General features: G+C 36.0%; 1 protein-coding gene across 1 annotated transcript in view; it reads right to left on the bottom strand.

Moving 5' to 3' along the window:
- Positions 1-19,091: 19,091 nt before the first annotated feature.
- The window catches only part of Ptprq (protein tyrosine phosphatase receptor type Q), a 180,351-nt gene continuing 179,557 nt past the window's right edge, over positions 19,092-19,885 (bottom strand). Inside the window, exons 44-45 of the mRNA XM_059245319.1 lie at positions 19,571-19,694; positions 19,092-19,232 (exon numbers count right to left, since the gene is read on the bottom strand). Coding sequence (XP_059101302.1) covers positions 19,195-19,232; positions 19,571-19,694 — 162 coding nt within the window. The 3' untranslated portion in view covers positions 19,092-19,194. The remainder of the gene's footprint in view (positions 19,233-19,570; positions 19,695-19,885) is intronic.

Raw genomic sequence — 19,885 nt, 5'->3', positions numbered from 1 at the left:
CATTCATAATTCATGATTATTTTCAAATGCATTTTTGTCATCTTCTCCCCAAAGCTTGAATATATCTAGTTTTTGTCCAAGGAAAGAAGAAACAAGAAAAACACTGTGGATAACTTAGTAGCAAAAAAGATTGTGGATAACTTATTTAGCAGAGGATTTTAACTACACATCTTTAAGAAAGTAGAATAATGTGTCAGGAGCAGAATCTTTGGAGCAAGACATTGTTGTGGCTTCCAAGCCTTAGTTTTTGTTGTTGTTGTTTGATTGCTTGTTTTTTAAGAGATCAAGTAGTGTACCTGATAAATATCTCATAATTTTGATGTTAACATTTGACATGAAATAATAACACACACACACACACACACACACACACACACACATACACATTCACACCCAGAGTTGGTACATAAAATGCAGTGCTTACTCAGTAACTATCAATTTTCCTCCTTGATTCATGAGGCTTTAATTGAACTAGCCATGCTAATCATACCAAATAGATTGTAAAACATAGTACAGAACATGGTTGAGATAAATTTGGGGGTTTTGATTGTTTGTTTTAAAGATATCAAAATGAAAATATTACAAATAGCAACTCTACTAATAGTGTTTCATATGCTTATGCCCTAGTCAAAATTTTCAGTTTACTGGGTACAATGACAGTAGCTAAATTCACAGAAACGAATAGCCCAGGAACTTTGCAGAAGAATGCAGTCCTTTCACGGTGTGTAACAGGAAAAGAGTCTCTGAGGATTCGGAACTCAGAGGAAGGATGACTTAGGGACAGAGGACTTAAGATGTTAAGTTGATATTTCCAGGAAGAGAAGTTGGAGCTTTTGGAGAACTGTGTTTTTTGAGCGGTGGTGAAGGTAAAAGGAAGTTCAAAGAAGAGACTGACACAGGGAAGTGGATGAGAGTTTGGTAAAGAAAATTTCTGTGGGCTATCGCTAGAGTTTGGGGCTAAATCATTATATAACCAGATTCAAAGAAACCATTAGCTGAGAAGGTAGAGCTCAGGGCCAGTGATGAAAAGAAACAAAAGGAAACTTGGGTGGAAGAGAGTGTAAAAACCAACAGAATACAAGACTAGTTGTGCAGAAACATGGATGAGTGCCCCCACCCCCCTCCGGAGAAGAGAAGGGGAGGGAGCAGCCTGCCAGTAAAAGGCAAAATTCAGAAGACGCCATGCCTCAAACTTGTGGACACCAAGAAACATGAACCCTGGGCACCTGTAACTTACTTAAGCAGGCAGCAATGTGTGCTCAGAGATTCCTAAACACGATGGTAAAAATAGCTTTGCACTTAGACAGAGAGAACATGTGAGTCACTTCTGGGGACATGGGGGAGGGACCCAAACCAAGTAGAGGAAGAGAAAGCTCTGAAAGGTCAATGCTCTACACTCCCAAAGGTACGCACAGAAATGGGGTAGGACCTAGACAGGGGGCACCTGAGTTGTGGAGTCTTTTGTGAAACCCAAGAGAAGGGGAATCTTGAAGCTGTTCTCCAGATCTTTCCAGAAACACTTCACTCTTCTGAGAGTAGGAAGACAGGCTCCTAAGAGCCCATGTTCAGTTTATGCAGCACCCTTCAGGCTGCTGTTCATCTCTTTTGGAAGCATGATTTTCAGTAAGAAGATAGAGACTTCTATCCAAGAAGCACTCAGTGTCTTTCATCTGTATTTCTGAATTTAAGGTTAAAAATCTGTAAACCATTAGAAATTTTACAGGTTAACTTTTCCTTTTATGTGAGTGACTGATTGACATGAGTTTGCTTAACACTAAGTAGATGCCTAGGACTCCTGATGGAAAGCCCTATAACCAGGACAGTCTTAGAGCCATCAAAACAAGCTGGTTGCTGTATGTCCGGAAGAACACTAGGGATGTTTCCATATGTCTATTTATTTAGGAGATTAATGGACAGTGCACACAATGCATGCAGAAAGCTTTTCCTTTAAGAATTACTGTGGCTCACAAATGTGAAGTCTGGTGTTAAACGGAGAAGTCCTAGGCCTTCCTTTGACTTGAACAAGCAAAATCGTTTCTCTAAGTTTCAGTTAACTAGACCTTAAAACGAAAACATCACTTCATAAGATGGTTTCAAAGATTAAAAGAATTTCATCAGAACAATTATAATGTCTAACACACAGTAAGTTCATTATTAGTAGTATTGCTCTATTTAACCTCCAATTAAAAAGTACAGAATAACTCAGTCATTCAAACAAATCATATGAATAGAATTTTATTTACCATTCTATGCAAATTTTGTACTACATAATTTTTATTTAACTATATTGCCCTCTTCAAATATTACATAAACGCCTTTGCACAATGCTACATATAGTTAATATTTAAAATGTGTAAGGTGTATAGGGCTTCTAGGTTGCCTAAATCTTTTTTAAAAATTAAGTGAATTACGATATTTACAGTATACAAATTACAGAGGTGCCTGGTGTTACCGTCTTGCTAAGCTAAACAGATGTCTACGGTATTGAATGGTCATCCAAGTATTTTGTTACTGCCCCCCACCTGGCTGCTTATGACATATTGCCAATTTGGTTGGTGCTTTAATGCCAGTGTCAGGGCCTACTGTGACAAATAGCCACCACTGTACAAACACACTGTTCCATAAAGCGTCTCCACCAGTTTGGGAAATGGTTGCTTAATCATCTATTCATATTTATTTCTCCCACTGTTCTTGGAAGGCAAGATATTCTAGGGTATGGACAATATATATTAGCTTGTAGGCAAGTGATTAAAAATACAAAAGGATATAAAAACGTTTCTTTGCATACAATCTGGAAATTGTGTAAGCATCAAATGGTCAGCATGTCACTGATCGCACGGTGACAGTGTCTTCTCTGATTTCATGATCAGTGCTAGATGTTGGTGAGATGTTAGAAAAGTTTTGCGGTATAATCTTACAATAGAATAATACTACTTTCATTACATTGATGAAATACATTGATGGTTATATTTTCTTGTAATTGAGTATAAGCAAGGTGTCATGAGAAGTAAGGTGCTTAGGTAATAGTGTGAGGTTTGAGAATGGCTGCTTTTAAAGTTAGTAGAATGAAAAGCAGTAATGTGTGCACGCATTCATACCTCATAAAGCATCTGTGATTTAACTCTGAAGCAGTGTGAGTCACAGACTTTGGATTAAAGGGTTTTAAACAAAAGATTGCAAAGCATCAAGCTTATTTCATTGTTTCCAAGTCGATTCAAAAATACAATATTTTAAAACAGTGTCAAGCAGGAAGGACAGAGATGGGGAAGTGCAGCATATTGAAGATGGAGGGAAATGTGATGTCAACAGACAGTACTATCCAAGTCCTGAGTCATAGGGCGTGTGTCCTATAGTCTCTTCCCCCATCACTCATGCTTTACTTATAGAAGTCATAAGGAAAAGATTGTGGATGAGCAGTGGATCTTAGTAGATAGAAAGTGTATAGATCCACAGGACCCAAGCATGCTCTGACCATCTGCCCCAAAGCTACAGATCACCTAGACCAGGAATTTTCGACCTTCCTAATGCTGCAACCTTTTAATACAGTTCCTCAAGTTGTGTTAGGTTGTGACCCCTAACCATTTAAAATTATTTCAATATTACTTCATAACTGTAATTTTGCTACTGTTATGAATCATAATGTAAATATGGGATATGCAGGATATTTGATATGCCACCCCTATGAAAGGGTTGACCCCCAAGGGGGTCACAACCCACAAATTGAGAACCATTGACCCAGAAGAACATCTTTCTCAATTGATTTTAGATGTCAAAATTCAAACATGGTCAATGGCTATAGAGAAAAATAGAAAATAGAGGAAAATTCTAAAAAGCATATGGTAGAAAGCTTTCTAGAATCTTTTCAGGAGCAACTTTACCTGTTAAGAGTTGCCCCCATAATTTGGGTAAATTCAAAGAATGTAAACTGCAGTGTAATCACATGAACATATTTGGTTTATGAATATGATTACATTGAGTTAAACAAATTATATCATGTGAGCCTCTCATAAAACAATTATTACTGATAAATCCTTTTCATATAGTATCTTTCATATAGTTTCTTCTAAAATAGATGGAATATATTTCAAAAGAAGAAAGCAGCTATCCTTTCTCCTCCTCCTCCTCCTCCTCCTCCTCCTCCTCCTCCTCCTCCTCCTCCTCTTTCTCCTCCTTCTTCTTTTCTCCAAGATAGGGTTTCTCTGTGTAGCTCTGGCTTTCCTGAAACTCACTCTGTAGACCAGGCTGGCCTCGGACTCACAGAGACCTACCTGTCACTGCCTCCCAAGTGTTGGGATTAAAGGTGTGCACCACCACCACCCAGCCTTAGTTATTCTTTAATCAGATTTAATACTCAAGAAAAAAAAAGCCATTTTACTTCATTGCTGTTTTTGTTGTAGTTGACAGAATGGAGATAATTTAGTTTCGCACCTCACTCTTTAAAAAGGCTAAACCTTAAAACACTTTAGTTCTCAATATTCTAAATTATTTAGAAATAGTCTGGTTTGGGTCTTTCTTTTTCACACCTGGTAGATGCATTGCTTTAAAGTCCTATAGACTGAGAGCAGAAATCAACAAAACAAAATATTTGTGTGCCCAAAAACACTAATATTCTTTTTGCTATGCAAATCAACCTAGACTGTGAGAAGCAGAATTGGTAGGTATGATGGATTTTCAGTAAGGTAAGGTGCTTTTTACACAAACAGGGATCTCTTAATGTGCTTTCCTCGACTCCACTAGCTTTCAAATCCTTTTGGAATTGACAGCAATGGTCCATTTTGACACAGCATTAATTTCGTTTCAATGGGACTATTCTCTTAGGGGTTGTGGCAATTTAAGGTTTTACAAACTTTTGATAGGTTTCTTCGTTGGGAATTCTTTCTGCCTTCAGAGGACTAAGCAGCAGCAGCAGCAGCAGCAGCAGCAGCAGCAGCAGCAGCAGCAGCAGCAGCAGCATATCACAGAGTCATTAGCATAGTTTACCTCTAGTTCCACCCTACACTTTCACAAAGGGAAACTTTGGATGGACTTCTTAAGAAGTGAAAAGAGAAAAAGCAGTTTGTTCTCTGGATGAGGGGCCATGGCTTATGAGAGCAGTAAATACATGCAAGAGCTTTGTTTTTAACCTGTAGCCATCTACATGCCTGACCTGAGTGCATCCAACAGAATGTGATCCGGTTTATAGATTTTATTTCTTCCAATAGAAGCCATGGGTGACCGAGTCAGTGCAAGTGAGCTCAATTCACAGTGATGGCTGGGGGCTAATGATTTTATTCCCTCTGAAATATGGTCAATGTTGCTATGTTTTATATGAAATCTGAAAATTGTCTCACTTAAGGTATTTAATAAGTATTTAATAAGGGCTGCAGATGCATATGGTATTTAGCAAAGAAATGAAGTCATACTATCAAGTAGTTGGCCTTTCCCATGACACAATAAGCATTTTTTCTTGTTAGTTTTTGTTTTCAGTTACTGAGACTCATTACATCACAAAGAAGGAATGCAAGAATAAAGGGTTGCTTTGCACTTTATCAATTTGTCGTGGTATTCCTGGAAAAGTTTATGTTTGAGCTTTGCCAAAAAGCAGCAATTATTTTATGGTTGGTACATTGAAAAATGATTGCAGTTGTGATGTTTGGCTGTTTTGACACTCTTTTGCCATTTCGTCCAGATGAATTAATATAGCTTAGTCTTTCAGAATATTCGTTATGATTGAATAGCACTAAGAAAATATTCTGCCTTAAAAAATCTCCATCCTTTCTAGATATTAATTCTATAATCTTACATATATGATTGAAAATAACTAGACTTCTCATGTTTCCAAACCGTATCTTTGAGGATTTGATATTTTTAATATTTTTCTAAAACTTTAATAACAGATTTTTTCTTTAGTTTGATCCATGTCAATTTACCAAAACGCTTGTTTGTTTTTTTCTGACTTTGAAGAAAATCCCAGGTTTTTCAATGGAATAAGCATCTTTTGAAGATTAAAGTCATGATTAGAGTCAGCATGGGGAGTGTATGATAATACTGTAAGGCTAATTTTGGCCGTGTGACTTACTTTAAGTTATATATAGAGTTGGGTTTTTTTGTTTGTTTGGTTGGTTGTTTTTTGTTTTTTGGTTTTTTTGTTTTTTTTTTTTGAGACAGGGTTTCTCTGTGTAGTTTTGGTATCTATCCTGGATCTTGTTCTGTAGACCAGGCTGGCCTCAAATTCACAGAGATCCCCCTGGCTCTGCTTCCTGAGTGCTGGGATTAAAGAAGTGTGCCACCACCACACAGTGTGTTTTATATTTTATAAATACATTTTCATAGTAAGAATCTTAACTAGAATAAAAATGAAGTATGATTGTAGAAGACTTTATAAGATTAGCATAAAATTTTGTGAGGAAGCAGAAATCTAAATCTAGCTTCAGAAGTGGATAGCAGGACTGTGTTGGGACTCGGGGTTTCAGATGACCTCCTAGAGCAAAGACAAATAATACGGACGGAAACAAGGAGAGGAAGGAGGAGGTGGGAGAAGAGAGGCCAGAAGGGGAAAAGGAAAGTTGTAAGGTCATTTTGAGTCCAAAATAGACTACTATTAGGCTAACATAAGAATCAACCCTTTAAAAAAGATGGTAAGATTCTAAAAATCCAAACATAATTCACAATTTACTTGAATATATACTGTTTGTAGCTTAACATAAAATGGCTTCAGGGTTCAGTATCTCTATCTATCCATCTGCCTATCTATCTATCTATCTATCTATCTATCTATCTATCTATCTATCTATCTACCTGCCTAGCTTAGCATAAAATGGCTTTAGGGTTCAGTATCTATCTTTCTATCTATCATCTATCATCAATCATCTATCTATCTATCTATTTATCTATCTCTATCTATCTATCTATATCTATCTATCTATCTATCTATCTATCTATCTATCTATCTATCTTAGCATAAAAAGGCTTTAGGGTTCAGTATCAATCTATCTATCATCTATCATCTGTCATCTATCTATCTATCTATCCATCCATCCATCCATCCCTCCACCCACCCACCTACCCACCCACCTACCCACCCTCCCACCCACCCACCTACCTACCTACCTACCTACCTACCTATCTACCTACCTACCTAATTGATTTATGGTATAAGAATTGAATATAAGATCTCTCATATTGAGCCAGATTCCCAGTAGGAAACATCTTTTAAATGGTTTGCTTCCTTGAACCAAAATTGCTGAAAACATGAGCCCATGAATCACAAAAATCTGGGATATGCTTATTTGTCCTCGCTCCAGAGTACATGCAAGGAGACAACAATGGCATGTGGATCATCACAGCCTACCCAGTTGTCTTAATTGTCACTTCTCACAGTTGTCTTCTCACAGGGCTCACACAAGCATCAGTTTCTGGTTCTATGGTTATTTATATTCTACCACTGACCCATCACCATTTAATGCTTATTTGTCCATAGTACCTACATAGGGTAAGATGAATAGAATCATTCATTTAGATTGGGAAAACTAATCAATCAAAACTGATACTATATAATCTTTGGAAGGAATGGATAAGAGTGATACTTGTCAAAAAGTTTATTTTCTCAGAGCTAAAGTATCAATATTCCTGATTAAATATAAGTATTTATTTCAATTTTGTATTTGTTTAAACTGTACTGGTGCTTTGCCTTCAAAATAATATCTAAATCAGTGAAAGACATAATGCTTATTTACTCTCTGTGAAAAAGAGTTTCTGTTTCAGTAAAAGTCCCTGGAACTTTCATGGGACCTTTGTAAATTGCCACCTGAAAAGGTATTTTAAAATAAGACTTCTCTTTTTGTTGCTGAGATAGCAAAACTTTAGACACAAGTGTGGCTGTCAAGGTTCAATCAGAGAACATCACTTAGAGTTCCCAATGCATGTTTATTGACGGCTTATCCTAAAAGCACAGTGGCGGAGTTTCTTATTCCTGGTCAGTCACCCACCTCCTGAGTTTTCGTCATCACTAATGTCTCTCATCTCTATATAAGTTTTTTGTTTGGCTAGCCCAGAACCCAGGGCTGTGTTGTTGCTGTCCCACTTTCCACAACAATTTCCAAGTCAACTCTGTTACTACCTTCTCACCTCCTGGGCCCTGTTGGCTCCCAAGGAAAAAGAAAAGTCCACATGGGAAACATTCATTCCTACCCCTTAGAACAAAAAAAATTCAATGTTTGTATTTACAAAGTCTTGGATTGATTGCCACAACATATTTTAATTTACCTTAAAACAACTCAAAAATATTTTAATGGGTCCATTAACTCTGTGAAATAACAAGGGAATTGTGTTCTACAAAACTATTATACAATTATAAAACAGGTTTCAATGACTAAAAAAAGTATTTAAAATTTTCTCCGATATGCAATTTTCTTCAGAAATGATCCATAAGTTTAATACCTTGTGTTTTATATTTTGGATGTTGTCAGTAAATTAACTTTTCTTTCTTTGACAGACAGTTGCTCATGGTTGAAATATAATTATTTTGCAGCCTGAAATATTTGCATGGTTTTTCAGTTTATTCATTTTCATCTTCTAGTCAGAAAACGTTTTCATAGTAACTCATGGCGATTTTGCCTCTTGCTGTTCTGTTTATCATTGTATTGGCTAGGTTAGTCCTAACACTAGATCTCTCAAGTACTCTGAATCTCTTGAGTACACTTCAATACCCAATTGTTTATTTATTCATTCACTCTTTCACATTTATTTGATGCCCAGGCACTATGAAGGATATATGTATATACCTATATGCAAATGTATAAGTATTCAGAAAGCAAGGGGATGTTGAACTCTGCCTGGGTGTCTGTTTTGTGTATATTCCTGAGAAGAAGAGCTACTACTCAGCCTAGCTGATGGCCAGAGTCTGGCTGTCTGTTGACGTACTTCCCTGCCTCTGGCTCCACTCGGATCAGCATAGTGCCAGTTCCCAGACTCCTGTGAGCCTTGCTTCACCTGTCTGTTATGATACACTACCTCTTACCAAGCTCCTCTCAAGTGACCTGCTACCCTGGTTTTCCACCTGTTGCTCATTACTGTAATCTCTGGACCTGGTGTGGGCCTCTATGCGTGTGCACACTGGCAGCTCATTCCAGACCCGCCTCTCAATCTCCTGCACCTGTCTGACACCCGGGGATATCTTGTTTGGGGATAACTTGACACGGCCTCATCCTGTTTTTGAGTCAAGTTAGTTTTGACCAGGCCTTTTTAAAAATAATAGACTAAATCCCAGTTCATTTCTGTCTCCTTAAAGTGTAAACACAATGTGATTAAAAGAAAAAAAATATTGCCTTTAGGACACAGATATATTGGTGAGTATATATATTTTTTATTCTGTCCAGTTGGTATTGGAATGTGTTTGTGTATGTGTGTTTTACACATTCATAAGATAGCTCAGCAGTTAAGAGGGCCTGCTTGCTGTTGCAGAGGGCCCAGGATGGATTCCCAGCATGCACATGGCAGCTCACAAAAGTCTGTAATTCCACTCCCGGGGATCTGACCTCTTTTGGCCTCTGCAGCTACTACACACATGTGGTGCTCAGCCATACGTGCAGGCAAAAATATCTATATACATAAAATAAAAATAGTTTGAAATTTTTTAAATGAATATAGCTGTTAGATTTGAGGTGTTCACATGTCTGCCAACTGGGAAATTACTTTTTTGAAATGGCTACAATGTAAAACAACAACAAAACAACTCAGATCGTTATGGACCTATAAATTGCCCAGTCGTACAGAATTCCTTGTCAGCTTCAGTTGTTAAAGGTTCTCAACCTATGGGTCATGACCCTCAACCCTTTCACAGGGGTTTCCTAAGACCACCAGAAAACACAGATATTGACATTATGATTCATAACAGCAGCAAAATTACTGTTATGAAGTAGCAATGAAAATTTTATGGTTGGGGGGTCACCAAAACATGAGGAACTGTATTAAGGGTCACAGCATTAGGAAAGAAGAGAACACCTGATCTAGATAAACAGGGGTGATATAGCAGGAAAAGTATCTTTTGTAATTCAATTTTAATTCAATGTGCCATGAAGGGTTACTGAACAGATCAGTGAAATAATCAGAGGTGTGAATGAGGGGCATAAATATGACAACAAACCACAGAATTTACAAAGTAAACAATATGGTTTGGTTAGGACCAAACATATTTTGGAAGAGGCAGCAAACAATGGAGAGGATAATGAACTAGATATCTGAAGACAAAGGCTGGCACTGACCACGTGATGCAATCTAATTACATAGATTAGCACAGACAATACCCAGGAGCATCTGTTTTGAGAATGGGTTTAGTGTTCATGTGGGTGTACTAAGTCCAAGCTGGTCATCTACCTGATGGTCTCAGGGTAATACAGCAGGATGTGGTGGAAAAATGTGGCCTCCTGTGACACAAGGCTAGGCTTTTGGGAGTCTGTAAAAGGCCAATAATAGTACCTCATCCAAAGAGCTGTCACAAAACGAGTGAATTCCCACAAATGTCTTGGAAAACATCTTGGAACTTGCTATTGGTTCAATAAGGTTATTTAAAAGCAAGTAAAACCAAAATAGTCTAGTTTATACATAGATTCTTGCCATCATTTAAGTATATGCCTTAAAATTACATAATTTCTGATTTAATAGAGCAGGGCATCGGTAATAATAATCTTCCTATTGTCCATTATCTTTATGAGCAAACTACACTCTCATGAAACTGTGTTTGTGAGAGTCCAGTGAGTGAAATGCACCATCTCAGCCATGGAAACTCAGATGTTATAAATATTCTGTAGCAGTTGAATGCTCTCTCTGGAAAGTACTTGGAAAGTACTATGTCAAGTACTATATTTAATATTTAAAATATCAATTGTTCATCAGAAATTCCCATGGAATGGAATAAGTAAATAACAAATGGAAGTTAATAATCATCTCCAAATTTAACTTGTGCAAGCAGAAGTTATATGAAACTATAATAAGTTTCTGAAAACAATTCATAGATATTTCATATAATTTATTATAGTAAGCCAGTAAGGTAGAAAATTTATTCATTTTTAATAATTATGAGATACTTATATTACTTCAAAATTTTTAAAATAATATCTTTATTAATTAAAAACTAAAATTGCAGGCAAATTGTCATACACACAATGTTCTGGGATACATGTACACTGTGGAATGGTTAAATAGAATTAATTACCAAATACTTTTGTGGTGCTAATAATAAATATCCACTCTCTGTATTTTTCAAGAATCAGATACATTATTATTATCTAGAGTCACAATGCTATTCTCCTAAATCTAATTATGCACCTTTGGAAGAAATCTTTCCCTCTTCCATTATCCCACAAAGCACCTCATCCTTTCCGAACCCCCTTCCCACTCTTTCTTCTCTGAGACTGACCCTGGATAAGTAAGCTTGTGCTTAACCACATTAGGGAATATTGAAATTCAAAAGAAATCCATAAAGAATAAACTCCTTTATTAATCTAGCAGGTCTGACAATATAGCCAACTATGCTAGAAAAAAAATTGGAAACCCTTGTATATTTCCCGGATTATATCCTATGCAATCTCCCAATCCCCACTCCTCCTTCATAGTGGAAGCTATAACTTTTCCCATTCAAGGTTTTATGTCTGTATTAGGATGGCACATTCATAAATACATAGGGCTTATTGTATCTTAAGTTGCTATATAAGTGACAAAATTTAAACATCTTGCGAATATTTCATCATTATTCTGCTTCTTCAATCTATTTTATTGTATTTATTTACACAATTTACACGAAGTAAAGTGCACTAATTGTGTGCCTATCGTTGAACACATTTTGCACGTGGATCTGCCTATGTAAAACATCACTTCATCCAAGAAAAAAAAAAGTTTTCGTCATCCTTCAAATTTTGTTTGCCCATTTATTCTCCACATTACCCCACTCACAGAAACATTTATTTCTCACACTATAGATTAGTTTGACCTGTTCCAAAACTGCATACAATTTGTATGTAAGTACTCTTATTTTTTTTATTTTTGTTCCCTTGGAATGTTTTTGGAAATTCTCTATTCCTAGAGGTACCAATAGTTCATTAGTATTTTAATGCCATTACATTTCATTGCCCAGATAAACCACAATTTGTCTATTCCCAGTGATGAGCACTCGACTTCTTCATTTTTAGCAACTATAAATAGAGCTACCAAGATCAATTATCCAGGTCCTTTCCTGTAAGTATATTTTAATTTCCCTTGGATCAAAGATAGGACTTAGGATTGTGTGTGTGTTTTTATTCCTATAGGGTCTCAGAGAGGTTCTTGAACCTGTAAATATAAATATGTTCTTAATATCTGGGGCATGTTTGGACATTATTTTTTCAGATATATTTTCTGACTTGCCTCTGAATTCTGTAATTCTGATTATAGTTGTGTTATGCTGTTTGACATGAGGTCTAAGTTAACTGAGGACCTCTGACTTTTCCAAACTTTGGTTTGTTCATTTTTATTTTTGATTTTTTTTGTCCATGACTTTGAGTTTACTACACCTTCTGCAATGTGTAATGTACTCTTAATTTTATAAATCCTGACACTGACTATTATGGTTTTCATCATTAAAGCTTTTTTTTCTTTCTCCTATCTCCTTTTTCTTTTTCTTCTTCTCTTCTCCTCCACCTCCTCTTCCTCTTTCTCCTTTGTGTGTGCATGTGTGTGTGTGTGTGTGTGCGCGCGCGCGCGCACGCAACTAATTTTAGCCAGGATCTTCTTTTTGTGACAATTAGTAAGAACTATCCACTGCAGCCCAGAGGGCTTACCCACTGGTACTCAGTGAAGGCAAAGACTGCCTCTCCTGTAAGAATCCATCCATATCTAATAATCAGTGTTGTGCGATATTAATTTAAGATGTGTTGCATTCATTTATGCTATGGAATATTTGTTTAATGATGTAAAGATATGTTGCATTCTTTTTATGTTGCGTTTGTTTAACTCTGCGAAGCTGAGTTACTTTGCCTGTCTAAAAAATTTGATTGGTCTAATAAAGAGCTGAACAGCCAATAGCTAGGCAGGAGAGGGATGGGCAGGGCTGCCAGGCAGAAAGAATAAATAGAAGCAGAAAAAGCAAAGAGAGGGGAGCAAGAAAATGAGAAGGAGTGGAGGATGCCAGGGGTCCAGTCACCCAGTCAGACGTGGAATAAGAAGGAAAGAAAAGATATACAGAAACAGAAACAGGTAAAAGCCCACAGGCAAAAAGTAGATGGGATAATTTAAGAAAAGCTGACTTGAAATAAGCCAAGATAAGGCTGGGTATTCATAAGTAATAATAAGTCTCCATGTGATTATTTGGGAGCTGGGTGGAGCCTCCCTCGCCCCCCCAAGGAGCAAAGAGAAAAGAGTAAAAAACAAAACAAAACAAAAAAAAACCCTATAATTCAGTCAGAAGTGGTAGGGACCCATTAGGTCTTCCCAAATCCAGGAATGGCGCTTAACAGGCCCAGTGTGGTGCAGGGCCAAGTGTAGACAACCAGCCACACCTGCTACAAGATTGTGATTACAATGGCTGTATCACACCCTTATCTATAAGGAGGAAATGGATATAATAGGAGAGGAGGGGTAAGAGTAATCAGAATTCACTCTATACACATATAAATTGACAAAGAACAAATTAAATCAATAAAAAAGAAAGTAACTGCACAAAAAGTTTCTTTATAGTATTTTTGTATTTTCCAGTAACTGTTATGTTCACTCACATTTAAACAGCTATATCAAAATACTTTTATTTCTCTTAATTATACATCTCTTTGTTGGTTAGCATTATCAACTTTATAGGATCTAAAATCACCTAGAAACAAGCTTCTGGCCACAGTCTTAGTCAGTGTTCTACACCTGTGAAGAGACACCATAACCACAACAACTGTTACAAAGGAAAGCATTTAATTGGGGTGGTTTGCTTACAGTTCAGAGGCTTAGTCCATTATCATCATGGTGGGGCATGGCAGCATGCAGGCAGACATGGTGCTGGAGAGGTAGCTGAGAGTTCTACATCTGGATCCACAAGCAGCCAAAAGTGGCCGTACTATTAGGCCTAGCTTGAGCTTCTGAGACCTCATACCTCCCCACCCCCAGTAATCCACTTCCTCCAACAGAGCCACACCTACCCCAGCAAAGCCACACCTCCTAATAGTGCCACTCCCTGAGCCTATAAGGGGCCATCTTCTTTCAAATCGCTACAGCCATACTTTTGAGAGATTGTCTTAAGTTCATTGAGACGGGAAGATTAGCCCTAAAAGTGGGCATTATCATCCTCTGAACTTGGGCCCTGGACTGAATACAAAAGAGAAAGCCAGCTGAGCACCAACATTCACCATTGTTTGCTTTCTGTGGATGCAATGTGACCCGCTGGCTTCTTCAGTTCTTACTGCCATGACTTAAGCCACTGAGATGGACTGGACCCTCAAAATGTGAGCCGAAGTAAGCTCTTTCTCTCTAAAGTTGTGTGTCATGGCATTTTATCACAGCAAGAGGAGAAGTTACTAATACAGCATCTGAGCTTTAAGGTTTATTTTTATTATTTTTATGTATGTGTATTCATGCTTGTCTATCTGTAGACACATGCACACAAATGCAGGTGTCTACAAAGGCCTGAGACATTGGGTTTCTGGAGCTGAAGTTACGAAGGGTTGTGTGTCTCCTGATAATGGGGTCTAGGAACCAAACTCAGGTCCTCTGCAAGACAAGCAAGCATTGTTATTAAGAAAGCTCAGCCATATAAGCAGGCCTACAGCATCTGTTTTATTAATGTGTCATGATTCTGGTTATGGGTCACATGCATTTTCATAGTTCAGTAATTCATTGTTAGATGTTGTGTGTTGTGAATTTGAAAGTGTGTTTCATTGGCATCTTAGTTTAAATAGAATTGAGGGGTTTTTCAGTGTAATGTGTTTTGATATTTCAAACCTTATGGTTTTGTTGGATAAGTCTAGTTTACTGGAGTCTCTGAAGATTTTGATTCAAGCCTCAGGTAATTTCTACTCTTTAATTTAAGAAACAATCTTGGAATTTTGAATTTAGAAAGCAACTATAATACTTTACAATTAATTTAGAAGAAATTGATATATTTCTAATATAATCTTGTCCCCTAGAATGTGGTATGATTTTTCATTAACATGGATGTTATATTTTATTACCAGAGTGATCCATTTCCTCAAAAAATATGACTCATGATCACAATTATCTTTGTGTTACTTTATTGTGATTAGCAGAAAGTCTCTAATTAGCTAATTGGAAATTGGGATGCAGCATAATTATGGTTTTCCTATAAAGGATATTTCGCATCATTCAAAGCATCCCATCTACGTGACGTAAAGAGATACTTGTATAGGGCAATAAGATTTTTTCAGCTGTGAGAGAAACTTAGTTTTAAATTTAACAATCACTCTTATTTGTGAATTAAAGCATAACAATTAATATTTTATTATCTTTAACTATTGCATAGGACCTGGGAACATTTAAATGATTTTGTAAGGATTAAGTCGAACAATAATATTAATATTGTAAAAAGTCCTATGAACCATCCAAATGACTTTTCAATCTACAAGTAACCTCAGTGAATATGAAACTAAATTAAAATAGGATGTGTCTTTATAAACATAAACTTATTAATAGAGGACATTAATATATTTTTAGACTTTCTACTACATTAGTTTTATTTTCAAAGGACAATATTTCAGGCATTATTCAACATGTCAAGTTGAGTCATCTAAACTGAAAATCTTCTCAACTTGTTGTGCTAATCACATTTTATGTTGTGTATTTGTCTATATATCCATTTAAACCCAAACATTCCATTAGCATGTTTTTGACTTCTCATTTATAAAGATATCCGTGGTCTTATTTAGCAGAAACCAATATCTCAGATAACATCTCTTCTTTGTTCTGTCCATATGAAATATACAAGCAAATATGAAACCACTATCATAACATTCAATGCAATCCTTAAATGGGATATTTAGCTTTATTGATCACATTTGCAGTTTCTATTAATGGATAATTTTCCTGGATATGGGTCACATAAACTTTTCACATGTTCAGTATTTTGTAGATCTACATTAGATATTGTCAATGTGACATTCTTAAACTTTTTCTTGGCTTATTATTTAAAATAAATGTTGAAAGTTTTATTTTGTTCACTGTACCATATAAAATTATACTCAAAGCCATCGTGGGTAGAAGACTGTTCTAACTTCATAAGGTTTATATTACTTTTCAAATCATTTTCATGTGTGTAATGATCAGTGTTTCTTAGAATATCTCCAGTAGTAGCTTTACTAGACTGGAAGCTCTGTCCATATTTATGAAATCATTTATCCTGAAATATTATTTATTCTAAGAAGACAAGCTGTTTTGCTGAGGTTATGCTTAATAACTTTAAATTTTCAAATATTAGTATCATTCAGTAGAATAATTCAAGTCATTTTGTGTTCCAATTCTCTTAAAAATATTTACTATGAATTTTCTGATAGACCTTGTAAATAGACTTAGTTATCCCCCAGTGACTTCATGGGTTTATAGACTATTCAGCTGAACATAAATTCCGTTTTAAAATTCAAGAGTTTGGTATAGCATGTAGAGTATGATTCACACTTACAGAGGTCAAAGTTTAATTAGTGTTTTTGCCAAAGACTTACGCACATTTCCTACAAAGCAACAGAAGAAATGTATGCATTTAAGTGCAGTGTGAAAGAAGAGCCACTACCTCCAGCTGCTCAGGTCTCTGGCGAGCTAGTCAGAGAGGCTCCAGTTACATTTGGTTCCTGCGGAACACATGTTGCTCATTTATTGTACATGTGCTGCAATGAACTTGGACAAATTGGATCCAAAAACCTACAGGTGTTCTTCATTTTAATTCACACTTAGTAGACACCCGTAGAACTTAAATATGCATGGGTCCTTTCATAATCTAATTAGAAGACCATTTATCTATCATTAGTGTGTGAGTTTCTATCCCCTTTTGGTTAAGGTTTCTTGATATGTCACTATGCTGTGCATATTTAACAACTTACATATTGTTTTCTGGTAAAGAACTAAAGTCCTTTTGAAAAATTGTCTTCATTAGTTTCTGGTAGATCTAAAGCTGTTCTGACCCCAATGCCTTCTATAAATTAATTATTATTTAGCATATAATTTGATATCAGATAGTGATACACTTGGAGTATATGCACAAGTGGTTCTCAAGGCTATCCTATTTTCACTGAAGCAGCTTTTTATTTTAAAATAATTTATAGGTGATTTAATTAAAAAAGTGTTACTATTCTTTCGCATTATGGACGTTTACATGGAAACATACAGGGCAACCCTGAAAAACTATTTCCCATGCATGTAATTTGCAGATATTAGAGACAATGATCTGCCTTTGAATCAAACTCTATTTTTCTCTTTATTATCATTTACTATATTAAAAAGTAAATCCAATCAGTTCTTTCCAGAGACTATTTTCTGTCTTTCATGAACACAAAAACTGCTGGCTGCCATCCACTTTCAATATGAGTGTTTAACTAACACTTAAACCTCTCAGACTTCTCATCTATTGTTATTGTTTTTTGTACTCTCAATAGCACAAACATGTTGATTGGAGTTGTAGATGGTATTTGTTTATATTTCCTTCCCATAAAAAATGGTATGCAAATTTCCCACTTTTCCTGAAACTGCTTTTAAGAATCAACAATTTAATTTCTTGGCGAGTGCATTCCATATGAATACTAATTTTTGAGGATGCCTTTGGAAATAATCTTGTATGAATCATATATAACATATAAATTATAATTATGTTACACTAATAAAGAAAAGGTTTTAAATGAATATGTCTTACCTATGATATAATGAATATATTTATTGATATTGTAATATATATATATATATATATAAAGCAGCTAATTAATAATTCAAATTAGGCTTCAAGTAACTCAATTCCTTAATATTCTCTTTTATTAGCCATCACATTTTCTATATGTATATTTCAGCAAAAATAAGCACAATATTTAGTTCCTATCTTAAAAGTAGAATAATGAATACCATTTCTTTATTATGACTTTGACTGTGAAAAAACAATTTCATATAGTTCAATTAAGTACATTATTACTCAGAGAAAAAGGGGTTAAAGTGATTTTATTTAAAAAAATCTTATTTGCTTCCACTTTGTTCATTTCTTTAAATTCTACCATTTACTCTCTTGTATAATCGGCTCCTGGGAATGAAGTGAAGGCAGTCCAATGTCATCTACACAGAATTTCTGTTGGCACCACAGCAGCATGTCACTCATCAGTTTACAAGCTTGCAACACACTATATGGTTTAATTGCCATTTTTATACATTTCTATTCAGAAACTCTTTAAAACTGTTCGTGTTGAGTGTAAACCTAGTGGGCAAATACTCTGACTCACTTGATTCTCTGTGTATTTCAAATCAAAAGAGGGACACAACCTGTGCCTGGTGGTATGCGAATGTAGGCAGGCCAGAAAGATTCTCTATAACTTCATATGTGAACTTGCACTTTGAAATTTTCCTCTCATTTTTTGGGAACTGAAGATCATAGTACAATTTAAATAGCCTTAAGTTTTCTCAGAGTGCTACTGTGTGCTGAATAAAGGCTGAACGATCATTGCAGTGTCAAGGGGTTACTGTTCAGCTGTTCAGGATCATGAGCTGATATCTCAACACTCATAAAACAGAGGATTCAAAACACAGGGGCGTGCATGGAAGTACGGATCATTATGACAATCTTGGAAGTCATCCACAAGAAACATCAGAACCCTGGAGGCCAAAATAACACTACCAAATTAACATTTACAGCTTTTGTTCAAAATGAAATCCAATACATAGGGAAAATGCACACTGAAACATTTAACACTAATATAATAATAATTTTATATTTGGCTTATTCCAAAAAGTATTGAGGACCTCAAATAACTTGCATGTTGTACTTCCTTAAACATTTTAAATACATAATATTTAATTCTATACAAAACAAATAACTATCTTATAGGAGCATGTCCTACAACTGTCCAAAAAAAAAAAAAAAAAAAAAGTGAAACCAGTTAGTGAGGCAGAGCATGGGAAGCATGACGATTTCCTTTGCCCAGTTCAATTCAGAAGCGAGAGGGGTAATTTTGGCTCCTGGGATCTGAAAATTCTATCTTCCAATTGCGATCTTCGGTCCAAATTTTACATGGTAGTTTCTTCCCACTCAAGCTCAACATCACCTAGAGAAGATAGTAAGATACCAAACACTATTGAAGTTAACAGTTTAAAAGGTTTTAATCCTTTTTTTTAATTTTTGAGATTTTAATATACTTACATCATTTCCTTTTTATCTAGCCTCCCTCTTTATCCCCCCCCATTAATTGTTGCTGAATTTTTAATGGAAAGTGTGATCAAGGCAGGAAGGCTAGTATCTCAACTTAGATAATAGAGAAATGAAATACATGATACCGGCACTACAGTAGCTTCTACGGCATTTTGAAATTATAGTTATTATGACGTTAATAGTCCTGCAGTAGATAGTAAGCTAGTGAATGGGGTGTGCGTTGTGTCTGCTTACCTTCCATGGCATCCAAAGAGTCCATCTTCTGGAGTGTGGAGTAGTTAACAAAGCAGACGGGTTGATGGTTTCCTTTATTTGATAAAAGATCCAGAATGCACTGGTGTAAGAAGATGTACTGGGCCTGGACAGCAAAGGAAGAAAGTTTCAGCAAAGGGCAGAGTGGGGATGTTTCTTATAAAGAGGGTTATTTTGTTACTGTGAAAGATGACCTGAATCTGACAAGTGTGAATTATCTAAGTGAGAAACAGAATATGCTGTAGTTTATACATGATTTTCTCCCATTTCCATTGTAAGATTTACTAAACTCTCAAG

This window comes from Peromyscus eremicus, chromosome 18, assembly GCF_949786415.1.
Source record: "Peromyscus eremicus chromosome 18, PerEre_H2_v1, whole genome shotgun sequence".
In the NCBI taxonomy this organism is placed as follows: Eukaryota; Metazoa; Chordata; class Mammalia; order Rodentia; family Cricetidae; genus Peromyscus; species Peromyscus eremicus.
This window is presented reverse-complemented; position numbering and strand designations above follow the sequence as displayed.